The sequence below is a fragment of the Cricetulus griseus genome, chromosome 4 (assembly GCF_003668045.3).
Source record: "Cricetulus griseus strain 17A/GY chromosome 4, alternate assembly CriGri-PICRH-1.0, whole genome shotgun sequence".
NCBI classification, from domain to species: Eukaryota; Metazoa; Chordata; class Mammalia; order Rodentia; family Cricetidae; genus Cricetulus; species Cricetulus griseus.
In genome coordinates, this window is record NC_048597.1 from 92,417,278 (window position 1) to 92,439,205 (window position 21,928).

Below are 21,928 nucleotides of genomic sequence, written 5' to 3' on the forward strand. Positions count from 1 at the left end.
TAAATTCAGAGACGAGCTGTCTCATACTCCGACGACAAAGGAACTTGAGTGATTTAGTGCCAGAGTATTCTTTTCTTCACAATGGCGCCTGGAGTTGCCAGGAATAGTACATCCACTAAAATTAATGGGCAGAGCTCATTTTTCTTATTTCGAAAGGAGAGAAGTTCCATTGGTGGGGTAATGGATGCTGATCTGAACGTGCCAGAGAGCCAGCTGGAGGATCAATCACCCACATGCAACAGCTCACAGCCCTTTAAACCAACACCAGCTATGACAAACGGAGCTGGCCAGGGACAGGCGGAAAGGAATGCAGATGGAAGATCCATCAACATCCTTGTGACAGCTCCCAGGTCCCAGGAGCCTAGAATCCTTCTTGGTCTCCTACAATAGAGCTATTTTTCAGCAGGGCTGAAATGAAAGGCCAGGGATATCTCAGGGAAGACTTGGGTGCTAGACATACAAGGTCAACAACGCCAGATCTGTCATCCCAGGTGCTACTGCTCTGGGTAACCTCCCACCTCTGCCCCTTTATGCTCCTGGCCTGGCAAAGTTGATGGTCAATATTTCAACAAACTCAACATACATTGAGAGGATCAGTGGATGGATAGACAAGTGGGTGGATGGATGGATGAAGGATTGGTGGGTGGATGAATGGGTGCATGGGTGGATGGTGGGAGGATGGAGAGATAGATGGGTGTGTGGATGGATGGGTGGGTGGATAGGTGAGTGGGTAGATAGATGGGTGGGTAGTTAGGTGGGTGCATGGGTGGGTGGGTTGATGGATGGGTGGGTGGGTTGATGGATGGATGAAGTATGGATGGGTGGGTAAGGGGATGAGTAGGTGGGTGGGAGGATGGATGGATGAAGGATGTGTTGATGAATGGGTGGGTGAATGGGAGGGCAAGTAGATAGATGGACGAACACTTGAATTATGGAGTTAGGAAATCACCTTTCTTCCTTCTGGGAGATTTTGATTCTAAAATGGAAGGTGTAGAGAGCAAAGCTTTGCTCTAGCACTAAAACATAGATCTGTGGTGGTAACAGTGTGCATGGGAGGAAGACTCGGTGCCAAGTGGGGCATGACTCTGAGTTTTGCCTGTGAGGGTTCTGGCTCATTGTAGAAGAAACTGCATCTGTGCTAAACACACTAGTGATGATTACTGTGTTAGCCAGCTTTCTGCTCCTGTGGCGGGGGAAACACCTGAGGTAAACAAGCCTCTTACCCTGTTTCTTTGGAACATTGTGATGGGAACAGAGTGGAGACATGTACTCAACTTATGGAGGTCAGGCAGCAAAGAGAAAGGCAGGAAGGGGCTGGAATCCCCATATTCCCCTTCAAGAGCATGACCTAAGAGTGATCTAACTTCCTGACACTACACCTTGCCTTGGAAAGGCTAGGACAAAGCTGTAACAGTTTTGTATTTCCCATGTGTGGGCTGCTTGAGGATGCCTAGCCCACCATGGTACTTGACACGCAGTAGGCACTCTGAGGACACACCTAGCATGAATGAATGGGCCAAAGCTCTGACTTTTACATAAAATTGTGGAAGAAGACACAAGGGAAGATATGCTGATCCTGGCCATGGACCTTGACCAGGACAGATGGAAGGAGGTCATTGAGAAGCCTAGGGAGGTTCCAGGATGCTAGCGCAGGGAACCTGGCCTTAGAAATAAGGTGTCTTCACATGACAGCAAGCACTTTGTGTCCTTAGTGTCCTCACTTCCATACAGTGGGGACCCTGAGACCCCTTCCTTCCCTCATTATGCCTGTTGAGCACTTGTGTTAGCCCAGACCTCTTTCTTCCTGCCACAGAGTCCTCAGGCTAAGGATATACTGGCAAACTAGGAACAGCCACTCTTAGCAAGAGGCTGTGTGTACTGATTTGAATTGGAAATATCCCTTTCAGGCTCATGTTTTGAGTTCTTGGATCCACCCAGCTGTGTGCCTACTTTGAAGGTTGTAGAGCCTTTAGGCCATGAGCCCTGGTGGGCTGAAGTAGATCACTGTGGGTGGCTTTTGAAGGTTAAATCCTTCCTTGATTCAAGTATGTTCTTTCTGTCCCCAGTGTGCACTGTGTGATCAGATGGTGTCACCAACCTCTGCTATCACAGAGTGGGTATGGCTTCCACCCTATGCCTTCCCAGCCATGAGGGCTGAGAGCTCTGGAAACCTGAGCCAAGATAGGGCTGTCTCTGTGGGGTAGGTCAGTCACAGTCACAGAGACCAAAGTGACCAACACAGACCGCCAAGTTAACCTGTCCTTGTGAGCCTTGCTCACCCCAGAAGCCCTGAAGAGACCATGGGATGTGTCAGATGCCTTTGCCATGGAAGCTGAGCAGGGGTGACACCTGCAATCCTGGGATGAGACCCAGGTGGCCTTTCTCACACGTGTCCACCAAGGATTGTGATCAACACAACCACCATTTAAGGTGTACTCCAAACTCAAGGGTAACTGTCCTCAAATGTGCAGAGGGACAGGTGAGGCCTGCACCCTCAGGCAAAAAGATTTGTGGAGATGGAGGCACAGACTCAAGGCTTTGCTGCCGGCTGCCGTTGGCCAGAACCTGCAGCCACCGGCAGGCAGGGACAGCAGGAGACAGGGGTCTTCATAGTGAGTGTGGCCTGGCACACTCCATTTCAGACTCCAATCTCTGCCCACAACATTTGAGAACTCAGTCTGTGACTTCAATCACACCCTGTTTGCCATCATGCGTTATAATATCCTTGGACATGTCTCAAGGTTGCTCTGAGAAGTTCCAAACTGCCTAGGGCTTTTGCAACAGCGACATCTGTCTAATTTTTTCCAGTCATTGAGGGTTTCTAAAAGAGCTGCACATTACACTAGGAGCGGAGGCACAGAGGGGAGAATGGAAACGAAGGAAAGAGAGGACTTGGGATCAGGGAGGCAGTGCAGAGGAAAGAAAAGCTGCCATTTCACAGACTTGAGTGTGCAGCCAGCTAACAAAGACATCACAGGAGATGGAGGTTAGGGTTGCTTTCCTCCCGGCCAGAGCTGACATCAGGCAGGCAGTGACATAGGAAGCAGGCTGCTAATGAACCCTGCTTGTCAACCCGAAGAAAGCCTTTCTCTCCCTCAGGTGGGAGAGGAAACTCCAGTCAGGGGCCTGGACTTGACTGGGGACCTCAGTCTTTGTACAACACCTTGCCTGTCACCACATAGGCAGCTGGCCTGTCAAGGGTAGAGCTGACAGCTTCACTCTGGCTGTAGAAGATGGTGGCTTGGGAAACTCATTTGCAATGGGAGACAGCGGGTAAGCCCTGTCATGGGGAAATGACCTCGCTTTGGGGACCTTAGCAGCAGTGTTAGTGTAGGTTCACTTGCTAGAAGGCTGAGTGACAGTGGGCAAAGGGGGGGTGCTGTCTCCCCCTTGCAAAGTAAGAACCCTGAAGCCTCCCATATGCCTGTCCCCAAGACTGATGCTGTCATGTGCCCTGTGATCCCCACAGGGAACTGTTCTTAGGACAATACATCAAAAGATGGAGGAAATTCCCACAAGGCAAAAAACAAATTAAAAAATGTACTTGGTTCTTGCCATGGATAAAAAGAGACCTAGTGACTAATAGCGTGACTAGAGCTACAGACCCATGTGACCTCAGGGGAGTAACTGTCCCTTCACTGAGCCTCGTTTTGGCATGGTGGAGAGCCCAGAGCCTCATTTTCCCCATCTTCACAACAGACATAGAATTCCCACTGGAAGCAGTTCAGTCAGAATGGGCACACTGTGCATGCTCAGACCCGGATTTTCTAGATGCCTCTTCCACCTTCCACATTTGTCATCTCTGATCCAAGCCCAGAAATGAGCCCACACTTACCACAAGTGGCAGTTGAAGCTTCAGTTTCCCCACTCTACAGGCTACAGTTACTATGAGCATTCCACACTGAGATGGGTGCTGAGACATCAGGAAAGACAGACATTAAATGCATTGTCTTTCCCTCCATGCTGCCTAAGGCCACCCTGTCCTTGGCATTCCCTATATGAGGAAGAGAACACTGGCCTGAATCTGTGCTTAGAGAAGGCCATTGGTTGGCTTTGGGTACACCTCAAGAGTTTACAGCCAATGTCAGTGTTGCTGTCTCCCAGCCCACGTCTTCTGTTTCTCCCTTCTTAGTAACCTACCCCAAACGCCCATCAAGAAGGCATCCCTACCCAGAAAACTGAAGTTTCCACTCCAGCCAAATGCTCAACTGCCCAAGAGCCCATGAGGGCTGGGCCTTACCAGCTCCATGCAGCGCCGGCTGGCCTCCTCCTCCCGTTGCATCAACTCCTTCATCTCTGCCTTTAGCTCCTCCAAGCGCCGCTGATAATATTGGCTGTTTTCCCGCTGCTGGGCCTCCGACTTGGAAGTCTGGGACAGCTCCTCACCCATCTTGATCAGGCTGTTCCGAAGCCGGATTACCAGGACCTGGGGAGGGCAGAAAGCAATGTGGGTCTCACCTGCAGAAACCAGAGCTATGAGATGGCCCACCCCAACATCCACTGAATCTATGAACTGCTGGAGCATGTAAATGGATCAAACCTACAGATCCAAAACAGTAGGATTCCCCAAGACACAGGACAATGACAGCATGTCCAAGAGGAGCCCCAGTGAGAGCCCATAATTGCTGGTGTAGCAGATACCAGAAGCCTCAGGCCAGATGAATGACTTGTGGCAAGGAGCACTTTTAAGTAAAGATGAACAGACTAAAGGGTAAGCTGTGTATTTCAATGGGCCATGCTGCAGCTTCCACAAGGTTCTTCTTCAGCTTTGTTTTGTTTCTTTGTTTTGTTTGGATTTTCTTTTAAATTTGGTTTTGTTTGTTGGGGGGAGATTTCAAGGGCAGCGGGTAGATTTGAGGGGACAGGGGATGATAAATGTGAACAGAATGCATGATATGAAATCCACAAATAATCAATGAAAGTAAAAAAAATTAAAACTTGTGGTTTCTTAGTCTTTCTAAAGGAAGAACACTGACTGAGGTATCTGACATCAAATGGTCAGCCCCAAAAACATACATAAAAGTAATATTTTATAGATCAAGCAGGTTATATTTAAGAACATATATGTACATATATACACACATACATGTAACAACCATCAATGAAAAAAAGAGGCCATGAATTTGAAAGGGAGAAAGGAGGGAGAGATGGAAGAGCTTGGAGAGAGGAAAGGAAAGGGGAAATCGTGATTATATAATAATCTCAAAAACAAAAGAAAAAATGAAAAAAACTCCAACCGAAACAACATAAATTTTAAAAAGAAGAATTGTGGTTTCTACTCCCCAAATTAAGAATTCACTTTTAAATAAGAACTATTCTGAGAGACTATGGGAAAAACACATGGAGAATCTGCCTCCAAGAGGCTCTGAATTCAAATCCTGCCTCTGCCTCTTCCTGCTGTAAGGAAGGTGACTGGGTCTGTAGGGTGGAGGTGATTGTGTCTGTGTCCCAGGGCACTTCTAGGATCTAACATGCTAAGTTAGGCATTTGGCACCAACAGGGCTACAGAAGGGAGGACTGATAATCCCTGTCCCCAGTCTTCCCAAGGTCAAGGGAAACAAGAGAGAGAGAGAGAGAGAGAGAGAGAGAGAGAGAGAGAGAAGGAGGGGGGGGGGGGAGGGGGAGGGGGAGAGGAAGAGGGAGAGGGAGAGGGAGAGGGAGAGGGAGAGAGAGTGAGTCATACTGGATTAACCCTCTACTCAACCAAACTTTTGGCCTCTGGGTTTATAAATGGGAGGTTTGCGTGAGATCATTCCTCTCCACCGTCAGTGCTCTGCCTTTTCCAGGGACAGAAATAATGAAGGGACGAAGACAAAAGCACCTTGTGTGCTAGAAAAACCTCAGGGCTATCTAGATTCATTAGGCAGCCAACAAGCCTGGAACCCATTGATCTGTGGGATCCCGGTGGCAAGCAGCACAGTGTTGATGCAGGCAATGGTCATGTGACTATTGCCATGTGACTTTTTCAAGCCTTGCTGGGAATTCTGGGAGCCATGGTTGGAGAAGACAGACTCAGGGTCACACACCATCACCCAAAGAGGTGATGCCCTATTAGGCTCCATTTTAGAGATTGTTGTGAGGGCTGGGGGGAGAAAGAGGAGTCATGACAGTGTCTTCAATGACCTGTGACAGCAGGGACATGGGTTCCCTAAAGCTGCTTGGAAAATCTATGAATGTCAAAGTCAACAAGAATTTCTTCTATTTATCCATAGAAGCTACATCATGCCCTGGGGTTGGGAGAGTTTCAGAATGAGGGACGTGGCTATTCACATCCAAACATGCTGTAATGAAGGAGTGAGGGCCGAAGAGAAATTAGAACACAGGCACTGAGGGGAGGGTCAGGGCAGGTGTCAATCAACTCCTGTCTGACCCTTGGCTTGCCTCCTGGGGGCCATGTTCTCATTCTAATGGTGAGGCCTGTCCTCACTCCCCACCCTGCACAGGGTTACTGGATGTCAATCACAGAGTAGTATGGGGGGAGGATTTCAACAATGGAGGTGACCTCTGTAAATGTCCTGTGCCCTTGGTCCACAGAAGAAGTGAACACATACTGAAATTATCAGCTCAAGATTGATGTCTATGTCCTTGACAAACCCCATCCAAACCCACCAGGGTCTTTCTATACTGCAGACCTCATCCTGGAAGCCAGCTGGGCTCTCCACACTGGAAGATTCCATCTGTACAGTCATGGCCTTATTCTATTTGTACTCATAGGTCTGTCCTGTACATACCGAGATGTAGCTTCACAGATGGGTGTGAAAGAAATTGCCCACAAATAATACTTAGTATATTGAGAAGATGAGTTGATAGGCAGAGATGGGAAGAATGGTACCCATTGATTCAAAGGTGGGAAGTAGAACCCAAGGCTGAAGAAGGGAAGAGGGGAAGAGGGGAAGGGAAGGGAAGGAGAAGGGAGAAGATGGAAGAGGGGGATGATGAGAGTCAGGGTGAAAACAGGCTGAAAAGGGGAGGGATGGGCTGAAGACGGTGGCAGGAGTGGACAGAGGAGGAGGAGGATGGGGGGGTGCATGGGTGGCTCCAAGAAATAAGTAGAACAAAGGAAGAAAAGGGAAAGGGAGGGATGAGAACAGATGGAGTGATCGGATTCATCTCAAGCTGGGCATGCAAACCAAGTGATGTGTGGCCGAGGTGGGACTCACACAGCCCTCCCTGCCCCCAGCGGCTCATGGATCCTTGGTACCTCAAATCTCTTCATCAGCACCTTCTGGAACTCTGTCTTGTTCTCCAAGTCACAGATGACTGCCTCCTGCCTGCTGACAATGGCACGGTCCACGGTAGACTGCTCCAGGTACTGGATCCGAAGCTGAGCCACCTGCAGCTGGGGCACATTGAGGAATCTACTGGCACCATTGTCCCCGAGTCCTACCCTTGGCACCAGTTCTCTGCTCAACTGTCACACATTGACAGTCCCCACAGGCCAATACTGCCAATTCTCATACTATCTCTGACCCAGAGCAGCAGGTGCTGAGAGGTGACACGTCCTGAGCCATTTGGGTACAAAGTATTGTTCTCTTTCCCTGCTATGATAAAGGCCAAGCTGGATAGGGAGAAACTCCTTCATCTGAAGACATAGCAAGGGAGACAAGCTTACTGCCTGCTTTTTGTTTATGTGGGCCTGGGCATGTCATTTCCTATGTGAGCTTCCATGTCTCCATTTTCAGCATGAGACCTCCAGCTATCTTTGTTCTGCTTGTTGGGTCTTAGCACCCATGTGTGATGGGACCTGGCTGATTTGACAGGCGTGTGCATGAGCTCTAGCAGGGCTTTGAGAAGTTTGTGGATAAAAATGCCCAGCTAGGTACTAAGGTTTAGAGGGATCGGGGAACCAATGGTAGAGCTCCCAAGGGGGTGTGGGCGTGCCTCATAGGCATCCTCTCTTCTCTTAGGACCAGTTTCTCAGATGGGGAGAGAAGAGGTGGGGAGGCGGCACTGAATGGTGCACGGGCCATCTGTGGGTGTGAGGGGGGGAGGCAGGAACAGGCAACTGTAATGAGAGTGTGTGGATCCATCTGTCTGTCCACTAGGGCTTTCTCCATTCACTTGGCACATGACTAAAGCTGAGCAAATACTGGGTGGTGATCCTGAGGGCTCAGGAGGAACCTCCCCTCTCCCAGAGCATGGTGGCTCTGAGCACATACCTGCTCCTGCAGCTTCTGCTTCTCCTTCTTGGCTTCTTCTAGCTGCAGCTGCAACTCCTGAATTTGCCCAATATCAGCAGCAGACTGGTGAGGCAAAAAAGAAGATGAAGAGGCCCTTTCAAGAATCACTTCTTCCCTGAACCTCAGATCTCTGTATTAGAACTTCTGTGACAATGATTGGTTCTTAAAAGTTGCCTCTTACTCCTTCCCAACAACCCATCTCTGTTTGCTGAGTCATAGTTTCCCAATACCCCATCTCTGTTTGCCGAGTCATCGTTTCCCAACACCCCATGACATCAGCCCAGGGACTCAGCGACTGTTGAATTTTTGATGACACATGCTGGAGAGCCCAGAACAAACAGTGCTGCCCATGGTGCCAGTACAACCTTCTAGCAGTGGCATTGTGGTTTGAACGTGAAGTATCTCCCACAGTCTGGGTGGAAGGGGAGCTGCTTGTCAGGAATCTGCCTTCAAGGATAGTTTAAACCATCGTGGATCTCAAATTTGAATAGACAGGTGGTGGAACTGTGGAAGGTGCAGTTTAGTTGGAGGAAGTAGGTCACTTGAGGTCACAGGTCATAGGGGTGTGCCCTGTCCAGGTCCTTTCTGCTGAAGTTCTGCTGCTTCTTGTCAGCCATAAGTCGCACACACTTGCTACAGCGATCCTCTTCCCCAGGCACCAAACTCATGATCCTGCCCCTCAGTAGCTTCTATCCAGTCAGGGCAATAATGAAACTAGCTGTGAGTGTCAGGGAACTGGAGCCCTGCACTTGGACACCAGCCAGAGGGAGCCAGGGATTCTCTGCTTTTTGGCCTCTCCATCTAACAACGGGCTCTGTGTCTGCGTGCCCCCCTCCATTGGTTAGTTCCAAGGTCAGAGAGAGAGGGAAGTCAAGACCCCTGTAGGATCCTAAAGTAACAACTAAGCTTGGCCGTCTCTGAAGAGCAAGGTTCCTGGGGATATGGAGGCCTCTTGCTCCTGCTCTGCCATCACAGCACATGTATGACTAAACAGAACAATTTCCACATCAGACAAAATTAACCACAACTCGGGCATAGGCTTTCTATGGTGGTGGCTGTAACCCTGGTGACTTGGTTCCTTATTTGGGTTATGTCTCTTTGTCTTGCAGACATGCCTGGTATTGGCCTTTGGGGACAAGAGGACTTGGATCACCTCTGGGGGTGAATGTGAATGGGAGATATTCGATGCTCCTGGGTTATGGTCAGAAACCTGCTAGGAGCCTGAGCCTCGGTCTACCCCACACTCTAAGAGCCAAAGCATCCATTCTTCCCCGCCACTCACTGCCCGGATCCACATCACATCTCTCATGTTCCCTCCATTTTGCCTGACGCTGTGCTTTGAGTGCCAGCCCACCCCCACACCGCAGCCCCTCGTCCTGTAGGAGAAAGCAGAGGGCATCTTTGCAATAGCAGAGCTGACAGGGTAGGGTAGCATGCTGGCTGTACCTCTCCTGCTCTGCTCCCACAACACGTGGCACTGCTCCCCATCTGGGATCCTGGTCTGTCCTTCCCTCTGGCCTCCCTGAGTGCTTGCCTGCTGCTTCCCTCTCACCAGCCTGCTTTCAGCCTCTCTAGTGCTCCGTGGACACTTTGCTTGTGCCTCCCTCCCTCCCTCCCTCCTTCCCTCGCACACCTGTTGCCCTCCTTCTAGATCCGTGGTTCCACTGCAAACTCATTAACTCCTGATCCTCATTCAGGTTTCCACCTGGTATCTCCTCCTCAGGGAAGCGTTCCCTAATTTCAGTCCTTTTTTGGACTCTCAGTTCAGTTTGCTAGGCCGGCTCCTGCCACATGCTGCTCCAGCTAGCTTTGTGGCAACATCTGTTCAGCTCACAATGCCACAAACAGGAGGGGAAATCGAGATGTCCCTTTGCTTACCAAAGTGTCCTTGAAATTGTTTATAGTGCCTAATACAGAGCAGGTCCTCAGTAAACAGACAGGCTGGATGGCTGAGTATATGGGTGGTGGCTAGACCGAAGGACATAGTGAGTAGACAGCACATAGGCCTGTGCGTGGGTGGGCGGGCACATGGGAAGGCAGACTGTAGCAGTTTGAATATGAATGGCTCCCCATAGGCTCACATATTTGAATGAGAAGGATTAGAATTGCAGGCTCCCCCCCCCCCCGTGTGTGTGTGTGTGTGTGTGTGTGTGTGTGTGTGTGTGTGTGTGTGTGTGTGTGTGTGTGTGTGTGTGTGTGTGTGTGTGTGTGTGTGTGTGTGTGTGTGGTGTGTGGTATGTGTGTGTATGTGTGCGTATGTGTGCGTGGTGTGTGTGTGTATGTGTATGTGTGTGTGTGTGGTGTGTGTGTATGTATGTGTGTATGTGTGTGGTGTGTGCTGTGTGTGTATGTGAGTGTATGTGTGCGTATGTGTGTGTGTGGTGTGTGTGTATGCATATGCGTGTGATGTGTATGTATGCATGTGTGTGTCTGCATATTAAGGTGAGTTCTCAGCTACTGCTCCAGCTCCATGTGTGCTGCTACACCTCCTGTCATGATGATAATAGATTAAGCCTCTGAAACTGTGAACTAGTCCCAGTTAAATGTTTCCTTTGTAAGAGTTGCTGTGATCATGGTGTTTCTTCACACTGATGGACCAGTGACTAAGACACAGCTAAGTGGATGGATTGGTGGGCAGATGCGTGTGTGGTGGATGTTTGTGTGTGGACAGGGAGGTGGCTGTATGAATAAGTCAATGATGCCTGGTGCAGCTGCCCCCAGAGGACAAACCACCTTTCCCCAGGGCTGCATGGACCTGATGGTTCCTGCCTACCTCTGGCCTGTTAAATCTACCAAATTCACAAGCTGGGAGAGAGTCCTGACCTGTGCGATGAGGTCTTTGTGTTTCTGCATGAGCCCGTTCAGGTCTTCCTGGTCCTCATCGATGCGTTTCAGGAGGTCTGCCCTCTCAAACTGCAGCCTGTACAGCTGTTCGTCCACCTGCAGGGAGGCAGAGGGCAACTCAGTGAGGGCGTGTGGGCTAGTGCATACTGGATATTCAGGTAGGTCTGGTAAAGATTTCTGTGCCTGTGTGACCTCTAGGAATCCATGCACATACATTTAAAGATCCATAGCACAGGCATGTAAACACACACCTGCATTGTCCCTGAGAACAGGGACTCTGTCCTACATACAGGCATACCCCCAGCACCAAGCACCAGACTTGGCATCCAACAGGTGCCAAATAAATGTCTATTGTGTGAGTGGATTAATTTGATTGGGGGGGTTCCCTCCAAGGGCATTTCTTTTGCATGTGTATTTGATGATTTGATGTGTATGTATGTATGTAATATGTTTATATGTATGTATGTGTATATGTATGTAGGCATATGTGTACTTGTACATATGTAGGTGTGCCCTGATTAGTTTTTTTATCAACTGAACACAACTTAGAGTCATTTTAGGGGAGGGAACCTCAGTTGAGAAAATGCATGTCTGTTTGTATGTGTATACATGTATATATTAGGGCATTTTCCCGATTAACGATTAATGTGGGAGGGCCCAACCCACTGTAAGTGGTACTACCACATAGATGAGTGGTCCTGGGATGTATAAGAAAGCAGGCAAAGCAGGCCATTGAGAGCAAGCCAGGAAGCAGCACCCCTTTATGGCCTCTTCATCAGTTCCCATCTTAGGTTCCTGCTCTGACTTCCTTCAGTGATGAAATTCAAGCAGTACTAAGAAATAAACACTTCCCTTCCCAAGTTTCTTTAGGCAGTGATGGTTTACCACAGCAACAGAAACTCTAAGTATGATTAATGGAAATAGAAACCACACTGCGGGGTTATTTTCATGATAAACCTGACAACATGTTTTTGGAGGGCTGTGGTGGTGTTTGAAGTTTGGGCTGCAAAAGCCATTGGGTGTTTAGAGTTCGGTGGGGTGTTGTGTGGGACCCTGGAAGATAAGAGCATTGAGAACAGTGCAGACAATGGTGACCTGAGGACAGCAGCAGCTGTGGAGTGATGCTTGCCTGAGCCTGCAGACAAGCTGTGTGTGCTACAACTGCAGAGCTAGAGAAATGGAGCCTCTTGGAGCCCAGAGGCTCATAACAGGGTCCTAGACATCAAATACTGATCTTTTTATGCTGCTGAAGTTCTGTTTTGCTCTGCTTTGTTTGTGACTGTGCACTGGATCTCCCTTTTTTTGAAATAAGAAAATTTGGAGCTTTTTAAAAACAGAAGCCCACGGTTAAGAGACTTTGGAATTATTTTAGAGAAATTTTGGATATTTTAGAGAAAGTGTGAACTCTGAAAAAGACCTTAGGCATCTTAAAGAGACTGAAATTTAAAATGTTTGAATTTTTTAAAGACTGGGGGACTTTTGCAGTTTGAATGTTTTAATATTGTGATGTTAATATTAACATGTAATCTTGGGGGCAAGTGAGAAAGGAAAGGCTATAGTGAAGTATTTGCATAGTGAAGTATTTGTGTGTGAAGCTAAGAAAGGGTCAGCTGTTTTGTTAGTTTTCCATCAATTTGATACAATGTAGAGACATTTGAGAAGAGGGACTATCAATTGAGAAAATGCCTCTTAAATTGACCTGTGAGGCAGTCTTGAGAAACAATAGATGTGAAACGCCCAGCACTTTGTGGGTGGTGCTACCCACTAGACAGGCGGTTCTGGGTTCTATAAGAAAGCAGTGAGTAGCAAGCACCTCCACGGCTTCTGCTTCAGTTCCTGCCTCCAGGTTCCTGTGTTGAGTTCTTGCCCTGTCTTTCCCCAGTAATGGAGTGTGATGTGGGTGTGTAAGATGAAACACACCCTTTCCTCCCCAAGTTGCTTTCAGTTATGGTGTTCATTACAGCAATAGAAACCATAAGACAGTGTGTATGTACATGTATGTGTTTCTGGATGTGTTCCCCTTAATTTAGAAAACAATAAAATACAGGAGAAAGGGGCTCATTAGGACCCTGCATGCGCCTGAGTTGGTTCCTCTCCATCTCTGCAAACTATAGAATTCTGTATATTGAGTACAAATTTAAATCAAGTTTGATCATCCAGAGCCCAGGCATTGTCACCAACATGATAGATGTATGACTCATCCGTCCCCCTTCAATGGTGACCACACAATAACACTATATTGACTAGCAGGGTCTTCTGGTTGCAGGGAGTTGAAGTGAGTCTGTGAGAGACATGATTTTCTCCTAGAGAAAGTGGCCTGCAGCAGTCTGGTGGCAAATACCAAGAGTTCCCATTGTGGTAAGAACACAGTAGTAGGGCTGTGAGAGGTTTCTGGGAACCATATAAGCTGTGAGCGCACAAATCAGCTGTGAGGACACATGATCAGCTGTGTTCATCATTGCAGGTGCAACCTCATGCTACTGGGCACATAGTAGGGCCACAACATGTTTCCTTGCTTGCCTGTATAAATGGGATCTTACACTCGTGTGTGTGTGTGTGTGTGTGTGTGTGTGTGTGTGTGTGTGTGTGTGTGTATTCTGTTGAACTCAGTATCAAGCACCCAGTAGGACCATAATAAATTCCCCTTTGCTTCTTAGGAAGCAGAGCATTCAGTAGGTCCACCATGAGTTCCCTTATCCTTCTTATAGAGCTGAGGACCCAGAAAGAAGATCTACAAAACTTCTTTGTAGCCCATAACTCCCAGGTGACTCAGTGGCGTCTCAAGGGATGCCCCATAGATCCATCCTAAGTGTCTTAGTTCTATACAAGGCTATGTCTCCAGCAGGCCAATACCAGACCCTGAGCCTGCTCTCTGGGGCTGTGGGAGATACAGTACCACGCTCTTGCTCCGGGCCACAGTCTCCAGCTCACTGTGCATGTTCTCCAAGTCTGTAGTCAGCACCTTCTGGGTCTTCAAGGCATCCTCACATTTGGCCTCACTCTGCTCCAGCTGGACAGGAACAGGAGTAGAAGAAAGGGGGGAAGTCACTTCTCTAACACCCTTCCTCCCTACCAGCCCAGCCCAGTCCTAGCTGGCTATCCTGGCACTTTCACACCTGTCTGTCAACACACATTGTGTGAGCAGGGAGTATTTGTACTTGAGGCAGCCTGGGTCTGAGCTCACTTTAGTGCCAGCGCCGTCCTGTGACAGAGCTCTGCACCCTGCTGCAGGAGGGAGCTGCTCCTTAGTCTACACAGAAGGGTCTTCCTGTGCTTGCCTTTGACCCAATCTCAAAGGCTGAACCAGTAACTTCTCATCTTCTGCCTTCTTATCTATTGGTAGCCTAGCATGTGCTGCCCACCCCCACCCCCCGGAGTGACCAGTCCCATTGAGAAACCCCTATCAGCCCACAAACTCTATGTTCAGAGTGCAAAGGACAGTTCCCTCATGATCCCCAGAATTAGAATCTCCATACAGAAAAACACACAAGGAGAACACTGAGGACACAGAGTGGGGCAGCTCCACACCCAAAGCTACACAGTTCAAAGCTACACAGTTGCAAAAAACAAAACAAAACAAAACAAGAGGCAAGCCCAGAATTCCCCAGACACACATACTTTCACATCAGAAGCCATGGTCTTCTGAAGGGCTAAGGATCTTTTCATGGAGTCACACACCTGTAACCCAGCATTTGGGATGCTGAGACAGGAGAAGGACTGTGAGTTTCAGGCCCACCCTATCTCAGGAAACAACAACAAAGTGAAACAAAAGAACTTTGGTGGGGGAGGGAAAATGACCAGGGTCCTGTCAAAGAGGCCACTACATGAGCAAGCAACAAGCTGGCCTTGTAAGAAAGGCTTCATGTCCAGGCAGAGGCTGTGCAGCACCCCCAAACAGACAAAGAACAGCTCTAATGTCGAAGTGCCCCACCCATATGTCACTGTGGCTGTGACAAGGGTACAGTATGGGTCATGGGGACTGGCAAGGCTCTGTCCACAGAAGAGATGAGACTTCAGGCTGAGATAGATATGCCCAGGTGGAAAGCCCAGGCCTCTGGTGAGGCGGGGAGGCTTAAGAGGGGCTCTCCACAGAGGCAGGTAGCAAGGCTTGAGTCGGGGCCTCACTAGGAATAAATCTGTCTTAACACAACCAGGGAAGAGGTCATAGCAAGTGCAACAGGGCGGGGGCAAAGCAAGGGAGCAACAGAGTGTAACCAGACAGCTGCACCTCCAGAGACACCAGAGGACAAGGCCGAGGATGTCCACAGGGGTCACCGCAGTGAAGCAGGGAGCCAGCTAAGGGCTTGGATTCTATTCCAGGCTGTTGAGGGGTGGGTGGGGCTTCTGGGGAGTGAGTGGTGTGACTGCTCCCTGACTGTTATAGGGAAGATTGGACAACATGGGGACCATGATGAGTGGTGAGGACACAACGCAGTCCCTCCCAGAAGGGGACATGGAGGTGCTCCAGCAGGTGGGGAGGGTTGGACTTGGAGAGAAACAGAAGCATCCACAGCTGTGGGGGCTGTTTCATTTGTACAGTGCTGGGGAAGGACGCCAGGGCCCTACATGGACCAGGCAAGTGTTCACCACCAAGCCCCTGATGTGGGGATTTTAAATCCCATTTTGGAGTTGAAAAGCATGAGTCAGCCCCCCCACCCCCACCCCAAACAGGACAAACACAACTTATTTTAAGGCAGCATTTGAGGTTGGGCATAAGCTGTGGTGGGTAGAGGGTGGGTGGTCCCGAGGTGTTCAGGCAGGTGGGTCTAGACTCTACCCTAATCTGCATGGACTGAGCAGGGATGGCACACACATAGGCCTTGAGAAGAACTCTTACTCAGAGCCCTGCCCTGCTCTGAACACTTTCAAGTGTAGCCTTTCTAACCTCTACAGCAGCCATTCCCATCCTATCTGGTTGAAAGTAGAGGGCTTGGTGACTTGTACAGCCATAAACACAGTAAATGACAGGATCTGAACTCAAGCCTGGTCTCCACCCATCATTACAGACTGTAAGAAACGTCTGGTTCCCAAATGTCCATGTGTTTGTGACCAACCTGACATCATACCCAGCTGGAGACAAACTAAGACCCTCCTAATATGAGCTGGCACTGAGGACATTGAGGTAAAAGGTGACAAGAGACCTTCCTTCTGGTAGCACAAATGATTGAAGTCAGGGCCCCCCACATGCCCGGCAAGCCCAGCCCGAGAGACGCGTTTGTAATGGTATAGTTGGAGCATCCTGATGCAGCAAGCTTGAGACTGAGCCACAGATCTCTCCATTTACTCAGCAACTTCTTCCCTACTTAGGCTGAGCTGAGATGGCTGGATCAGAACCCTGAGACTGGTGAGTAAACAAATCAAAGGTGTGTGCACATATGTGCACACATGAGCACACACACACATATACTCTGTCACATATACATACACATACACACTCATATAACACACACACACACACACACACACACACACACACACACACACACTCATAAATCAGTTTTGCAGCTTTCTCCCAGTCCATGCTGTGTGTGTGTGTGAGTTATGTATGAGTGTATGTGTCTATGTATATGTGACAGTGTGTGTGTGTGTGTGTGTGTGTGTGTGTGTGTGTGTGTGTGAATGTGTGTGTATGTGAGTGTATATGTGTGTGAATGTGCAAATGTATATGTGAGTATGTATGAGTGTGTAAATGTGTATGTGAGTGTGTGAGTGCATGTGTGTGTAAGTGTGTGAAAGTGTATGAATGTGTACATGAGTGAATGTGTATGAGTGTGTGAATGTGTATATGTGACTGTGTGTGTAGGTGCATGTGTGCATGTAATGTGGAGCAGACCCCCGTGGTGGTGGGGGACAGACCTCCAGGCCTCCAGGCTCCCTCCCTACACTGGAGGGAGAACATTCTCTTTCCCATGGGGCTGGGGAGATGGGAATTTCCACACTTCCCTGGTCCTGTGTGGCCACTGGATACTGCAGGTGGCAGCAACCCAGGAAACAGCCCATCCTTACCCCGTTGCAGTGTCAGGGGAAGAGGGGGACACACAACTTGCCAAGGTCAGATTCAAGTCTTCATGGCTCTAGACCCAAGTGCTCCTGGATCCCCGCCCATATCCACCCGTACACAATTCTTGCTTGAAGACCTCTTCCCGGTTGTCTCAGCCCTCAGCAGAGACCTTCCACTGTCTCCCCTCAAGTCTCCCTGACTCCACTGCCTCCCCATCCCCCACTGTCTCTCTGCATCCTCATTGTCTCTTCCCACTTCCCAACGCCTGCCCACTCCCACTGGCCCCATCCCTGCTCTTTCTCCACCACCCCCACTCTGACTCTGTCCCCCACTGTGACTCCAGCACCCATCACTAGCATCCAGGGAGGGTGACTGAGATCCATCGCATACACATCAACCGTAAAGACGCAGAATGGCTTTGCTTTCTTGCCAGAAGCCATCTGCCTTCGTTAAATACTCGGGGAAATGTTTTCTTTGGACTTACAGGGCTTCTAGACGAGTCAGCCAGACATATGGAGAGAGGTGGAACGGGAAAGCTGTATTTCTGTAGAGAGCTTAGATCCTAGATTTCTGGGTTTGGTTGGACAACTTGAGGGATTTAAAAACGCAGAATTGAAAATGCCACAGAGGGAGCATTTCACCTGAGTTTCCAGGACCAGACTGGGCACTTTCCAGACTGGACACCTTCAGTGTGGAGGTTTTCTCCAGTGGCACCCACAATCCACGCCGCAGACAGCCCCAGCCACATGTAGCAAAACCCTCACTGCAAACCTATTAAAAATGTCCACAGAGGGCCAGGGAAATGGCTCAATAGTTAGGAGCACTTGCTGCTCTTCCAGAGGATCCAAGTTTGGTTCCCAGCATTCATGTTAGGTGGCTTGCAACTATCTATCACTCCACCTCCATGGGATCCACCTCCATGGGGTCCAATGTCCTCTTCTGGTCTTTATGAGCACCTACAGTCATGTTCACATACCCCTATGCGCTTGCGCATGCACACACACACACACACACACACACACACACACACACACACACACACACAATTAAAAATAAAATTTAAAAAATGTCATCAGGCTCCAGCCATGTCTATGCAACACAACTGTGGACAGTAGACCCAATAGACAAGTGCCAAGACTACATGGTGACAATCTTTGTTATTTGGACATTTACTAAATGTTCCAGAATTGTCCTGTTCTCCATGGAGACTGTTGTTCATTCTTGTGCTTAGAGTAACATTTTCAATACTGATTTCTGAGTCCAGGGGCTTGTACATGCTCAGCAAGTATCCATTCATTCAGCTATGTGCCCAGAATCCCTTTCTCATGTTTGTTTGTTTTATTTTAAGACAGGGATTCACTCAGTTGGCCAGGCTGACCTTGAACTAAGTCTGTAGCATAAAGAAACCCTGCCAAGGACAGAAGTGGGGGCAAGCCCTAAAGGTTCAGTCTGTGGGTGCCATGGAGAGTCTTCCACCTTTGGGTAAGAAACAGATAGGAAAATTTTGCCCCTGTGGCATGCCAAGGGTCCAGACTGAGGTTGCATGCAGGTACTTATTTTATGTGGTGAAGTTAAGTGTGAACATGTAAAAGCAAAAATCAGCCTCCTCCCATGGGCTGCAGGGAGGGGGAAAGCATTTAGATCTTGTCTGTCCCAGTTTAGAAAACAGAAACTTGGTGTTTGTATTTGTGTGTGTGTGAGAGAGGGCGTGTGTTCACTGCATATGTATACACAGGCTGGCCTTGAGCTTGTGGGGATCCTCCTGCCTCAGCCTCCTAAGAGCTGGGACTACAGGCATGAGCTTCCATGGTCAACTAGCCCTTGTTATTAGTGTTAAAACTTAAATTTTGATGAGGATAAAGGGCACAGTATCCTTCATGTGCTCACGGATGCTTCGGGAGTTGCAGGTCTGTGAAGATAATGTTGAAACAGATTTGGCCAAATGTCCTACGTGAGTCTAGGAGCTGGAGATGTCAATGGTAGAGAACTTGTATATCACGTATTAAGTAAGTCCTGGGTTCTATCCCAGCACTGCAAACAAACGGACATAAATTGCCACATATGGATGAAGGGTGCACCAAGGCTGTAGGGACTATTCTCAGTTTCCTTATAAATTTTAAGTTCTTTATAGAGTGCTTGCCTAGAGTACAGGACCTGGATCATCAGTGTGGAGGCTCACATCCAGAATGCCAGCACTTGGCAGTTAGATATGGGTAGATCACAAGCCAAGGTCAGTCTTGGCTACATAGAAACATTTAGGGCCAGCCTGGGCTACATGATATTCAATCTCAAAGAAATAATTCTTTCAAAAGAAGCAAATGATTGAGTGTGCGTGTGTGTGTGGTGGGGGGGTATGTGTGTATGTGTATGGTGTGTGTGTGTATGTGCATGGTGTGTGTGTATATGTATGGTATGTGTGATGTGTATGATATGTGTATATGTGTGTGTGGTGTGTATATGTGTATGGTATATGTGATGTGTGTATGTGTGTGGTGTGTGTGTGTGTGTGTGTGTGTGTGTGTATGTGTATGGTATATGTGATGTGTGGGATGTGTGTGTGTGTGGTGTGTGTGTGTGGTGTGTGTATGTGTATGGTATATGTGATGTGTGTATGTGTGTGTGGTGTGTGTGTATATGTGTATGGTATATGTGATGTGTGGGATGTGTGTGTGTGTGTGGTGTGTGTGTGTGGTGTGTGTATGTGTATGGTATATGTGATGTGTGTATGTGTGTGTGGTGTGTGTGTATATGTGTATGGTATATGTGATGTGTGGGATGTGTGTGTGTGTGTGTGTGTGTGTGTGTGTGTGGTGTGGTGTGTGTGTATATGTGTATGGTATATGTGATGTGTGTGTGTGTGTGTGTGTGTGTGTGTGTGTGTGTGTGTGTGTGGTGTGGTGTGTGTGTGTGTGTGTATGGTATATGTGATGTGTGGGATGTGTGGGGGGGATGTATGTGTGGTGTGTATGTGTGTGTGTGTGGTGTGGGTGTGGTGTATGTGACGTGTGTTGTATATATGTATGTGAGTGTGCAGGTGCTCACACCCATGCACATGCATATGGGGGCCAGAGCAGCACACAGGGTGTTCTCTTCTATTACCCTTCACCTTGCTGCCTTGAGACAGGGTCTCTCTCTGAACTGGAAGCTCACTGCCTCAGTTAGGCCAGCAGTGAGCTCTCATGATGTGCCTGTCTCTGTCCCTGATGCTGGAGGTACAGGTATCCAAAGCCATGCTCCACATTTCACATGATGCTGAGGATTTAAACTTGGATCTTATCCAAAAAGCCATTCCCCTGCCTCCTACATGTAGAGTCTCACCCAATTTTTCTTTCTTTTTTTCTTTTCTTTTTCTTCTTTTTTTTTTTTTGCAGGATTTTCTCTTCCTCATAGGCTAAGCCTCCTACCCCAGATGGGTCATAGTGTTCCATCCTTCTGTGGAGATGGCCGGCATCCCATGTAGTTACTGGAGATTTGCTCCATGTAGATACATTTCTAAGCACCAGCCCTAGCTTCCCAGAAGCCACTGGGTTCATGTTATTCTAGGGGTACAGTAGGGTTAGGTCACACCTGGTGGTGTGCAAACAATTGATTCTCCTGGTAGTGTCACCTTGGGGGCTCAGGGTTTTGCTGCTTGCCTGGCCAGATAAGTAGAAGCCGTCCTTTAGACAGAAAACTAGATTTCCCTGCCTGTAATGTAAAAGCGGGGCCTTCTTCACGCTTCGTTCATCACCGCCTTGGAAGTGTCAATATTTGTGGGTGAGCAAACCTGTGACCACCATGTTTCCCGCCAATTACAACACGGTCTTTATCTCCCCTGACAGGAGGTTAGGTTAATATTGAATCAATTCCCTCCAACATCATCCTTAGAGAAAAAAAACAAAAGTTCTTCAAATAAAACACCTAGGGGGGCCACTGTTCTGAGGCTGCAGGCTGGGGAGACATGTCCCCAAGGTGCCTGGTCACACAAAGACTCCCATCAGGGCATCTTCCCAAGGCTTGTTAATTACCTTCCCTGTCTCATGGAAGCATAGGTGACACATGGTGACAAATGCCCCAATTAAGGGCACTGAGGATAGATCCGGGGTCATCAGTCTTCTCTGATGGGAGCCCCAGGCTGGTAGTTAATCACAGCTGGGAATTCATGAAGATGGGCAAGGCCTAATGGTCCAGCCACAGTCCCTGGGAGAAGGGCCCACCAGAGCATCAGAGGTTCTGGAAGGATGTGATGCACCAGGGATGTGGCAGGGCCAATCTCTGGACCTCTGGATCCCTGGGTTCAAATCCAGTTTTGCTTCTTATAGCCTCTGTGATTCTGGGTAAGGAGGAAAATCAGGTGGCTAGTGACACAGGAAGGAGGGCAGGACATGGTGACCTTTCACCCCAGCCACGGGAGACATAGATGGTGCCGAGAGAGGGTGCTAAAGTCAAGTTCAGAGGACAGATACCCATTGGGCAAAGAGGAATCTGAAGGTAGAAACTAGAGCCCCACAGAGGGCTCTAGTTCATGCAAAGTTGACAAGGTGGGACTAGAGATGAGGGACAGCAGTGGGGGACACTGCTGGAGATGATGGTGAGACTGGAGGAAGGAGCTGGGCTAGGCACCCCACAGGTCAGACTAGAGAATGTAGATTTGCTGCAAAAGATGATGGGAAGTTGCTTGCAAGGAACCAATCTTCCTCCAAAGGAAGGTGGTGGACTGGGGCTCAGGCTGATGGCAGCACCCAACTGTTATGCGAAAAGCCCTAGATTTCACCCCCAGCATAAGGGACCCCCAATTGGGTGACAGAAAAACTCTCTGGACAAGACACAAAGCCAGCATCTTGAGAGAATTCATGGCAGGAGGCTACAGGTGGCTTTTAACAAGAGCAGGCAGAGCACAAGAAACTGACTAGGTAGCAGTGTT

The 21,928-nt window shown here is 48.7% G+C and overlaps 1 protein-coding gene across 1 annotated transcript in view; it reads right to left on the reverse strand.

The window, feature by feature from the left end:
- Myo18b (myosin XVIIIB) overlaps positions 1-21,928 on the reverse strand; it is a 180,529-nt gene that overhangs the window by 61,502 nt on the left and 97,099 nt on the right. Inside the window, exons 34-38 of the mRNA XM_035444166.1 lie at positions 13,921-14,034; positions 11,004-11,120; positions 8,160-8,243; positions 7,202-7,339; positions 4,241-4,426 (exon numbers count right to left, since the gene is read on the reverse strand). Of these exons, the coding sequence (XP_035300057.1) occupies positions 4,241-4,426; positions 7,202-7,339; positions 8,160-8,243; positions 11,004-11,120; positions 13,921-14,034 (639 nt within the window). The remainder of the gene's footprint in view (positions 1-4,240; positions 4,427-7,201; positions 7,340-8,159; positions 8,244-11,003; positions 11,121-13,920; positions 14,035-21,928) is intronic.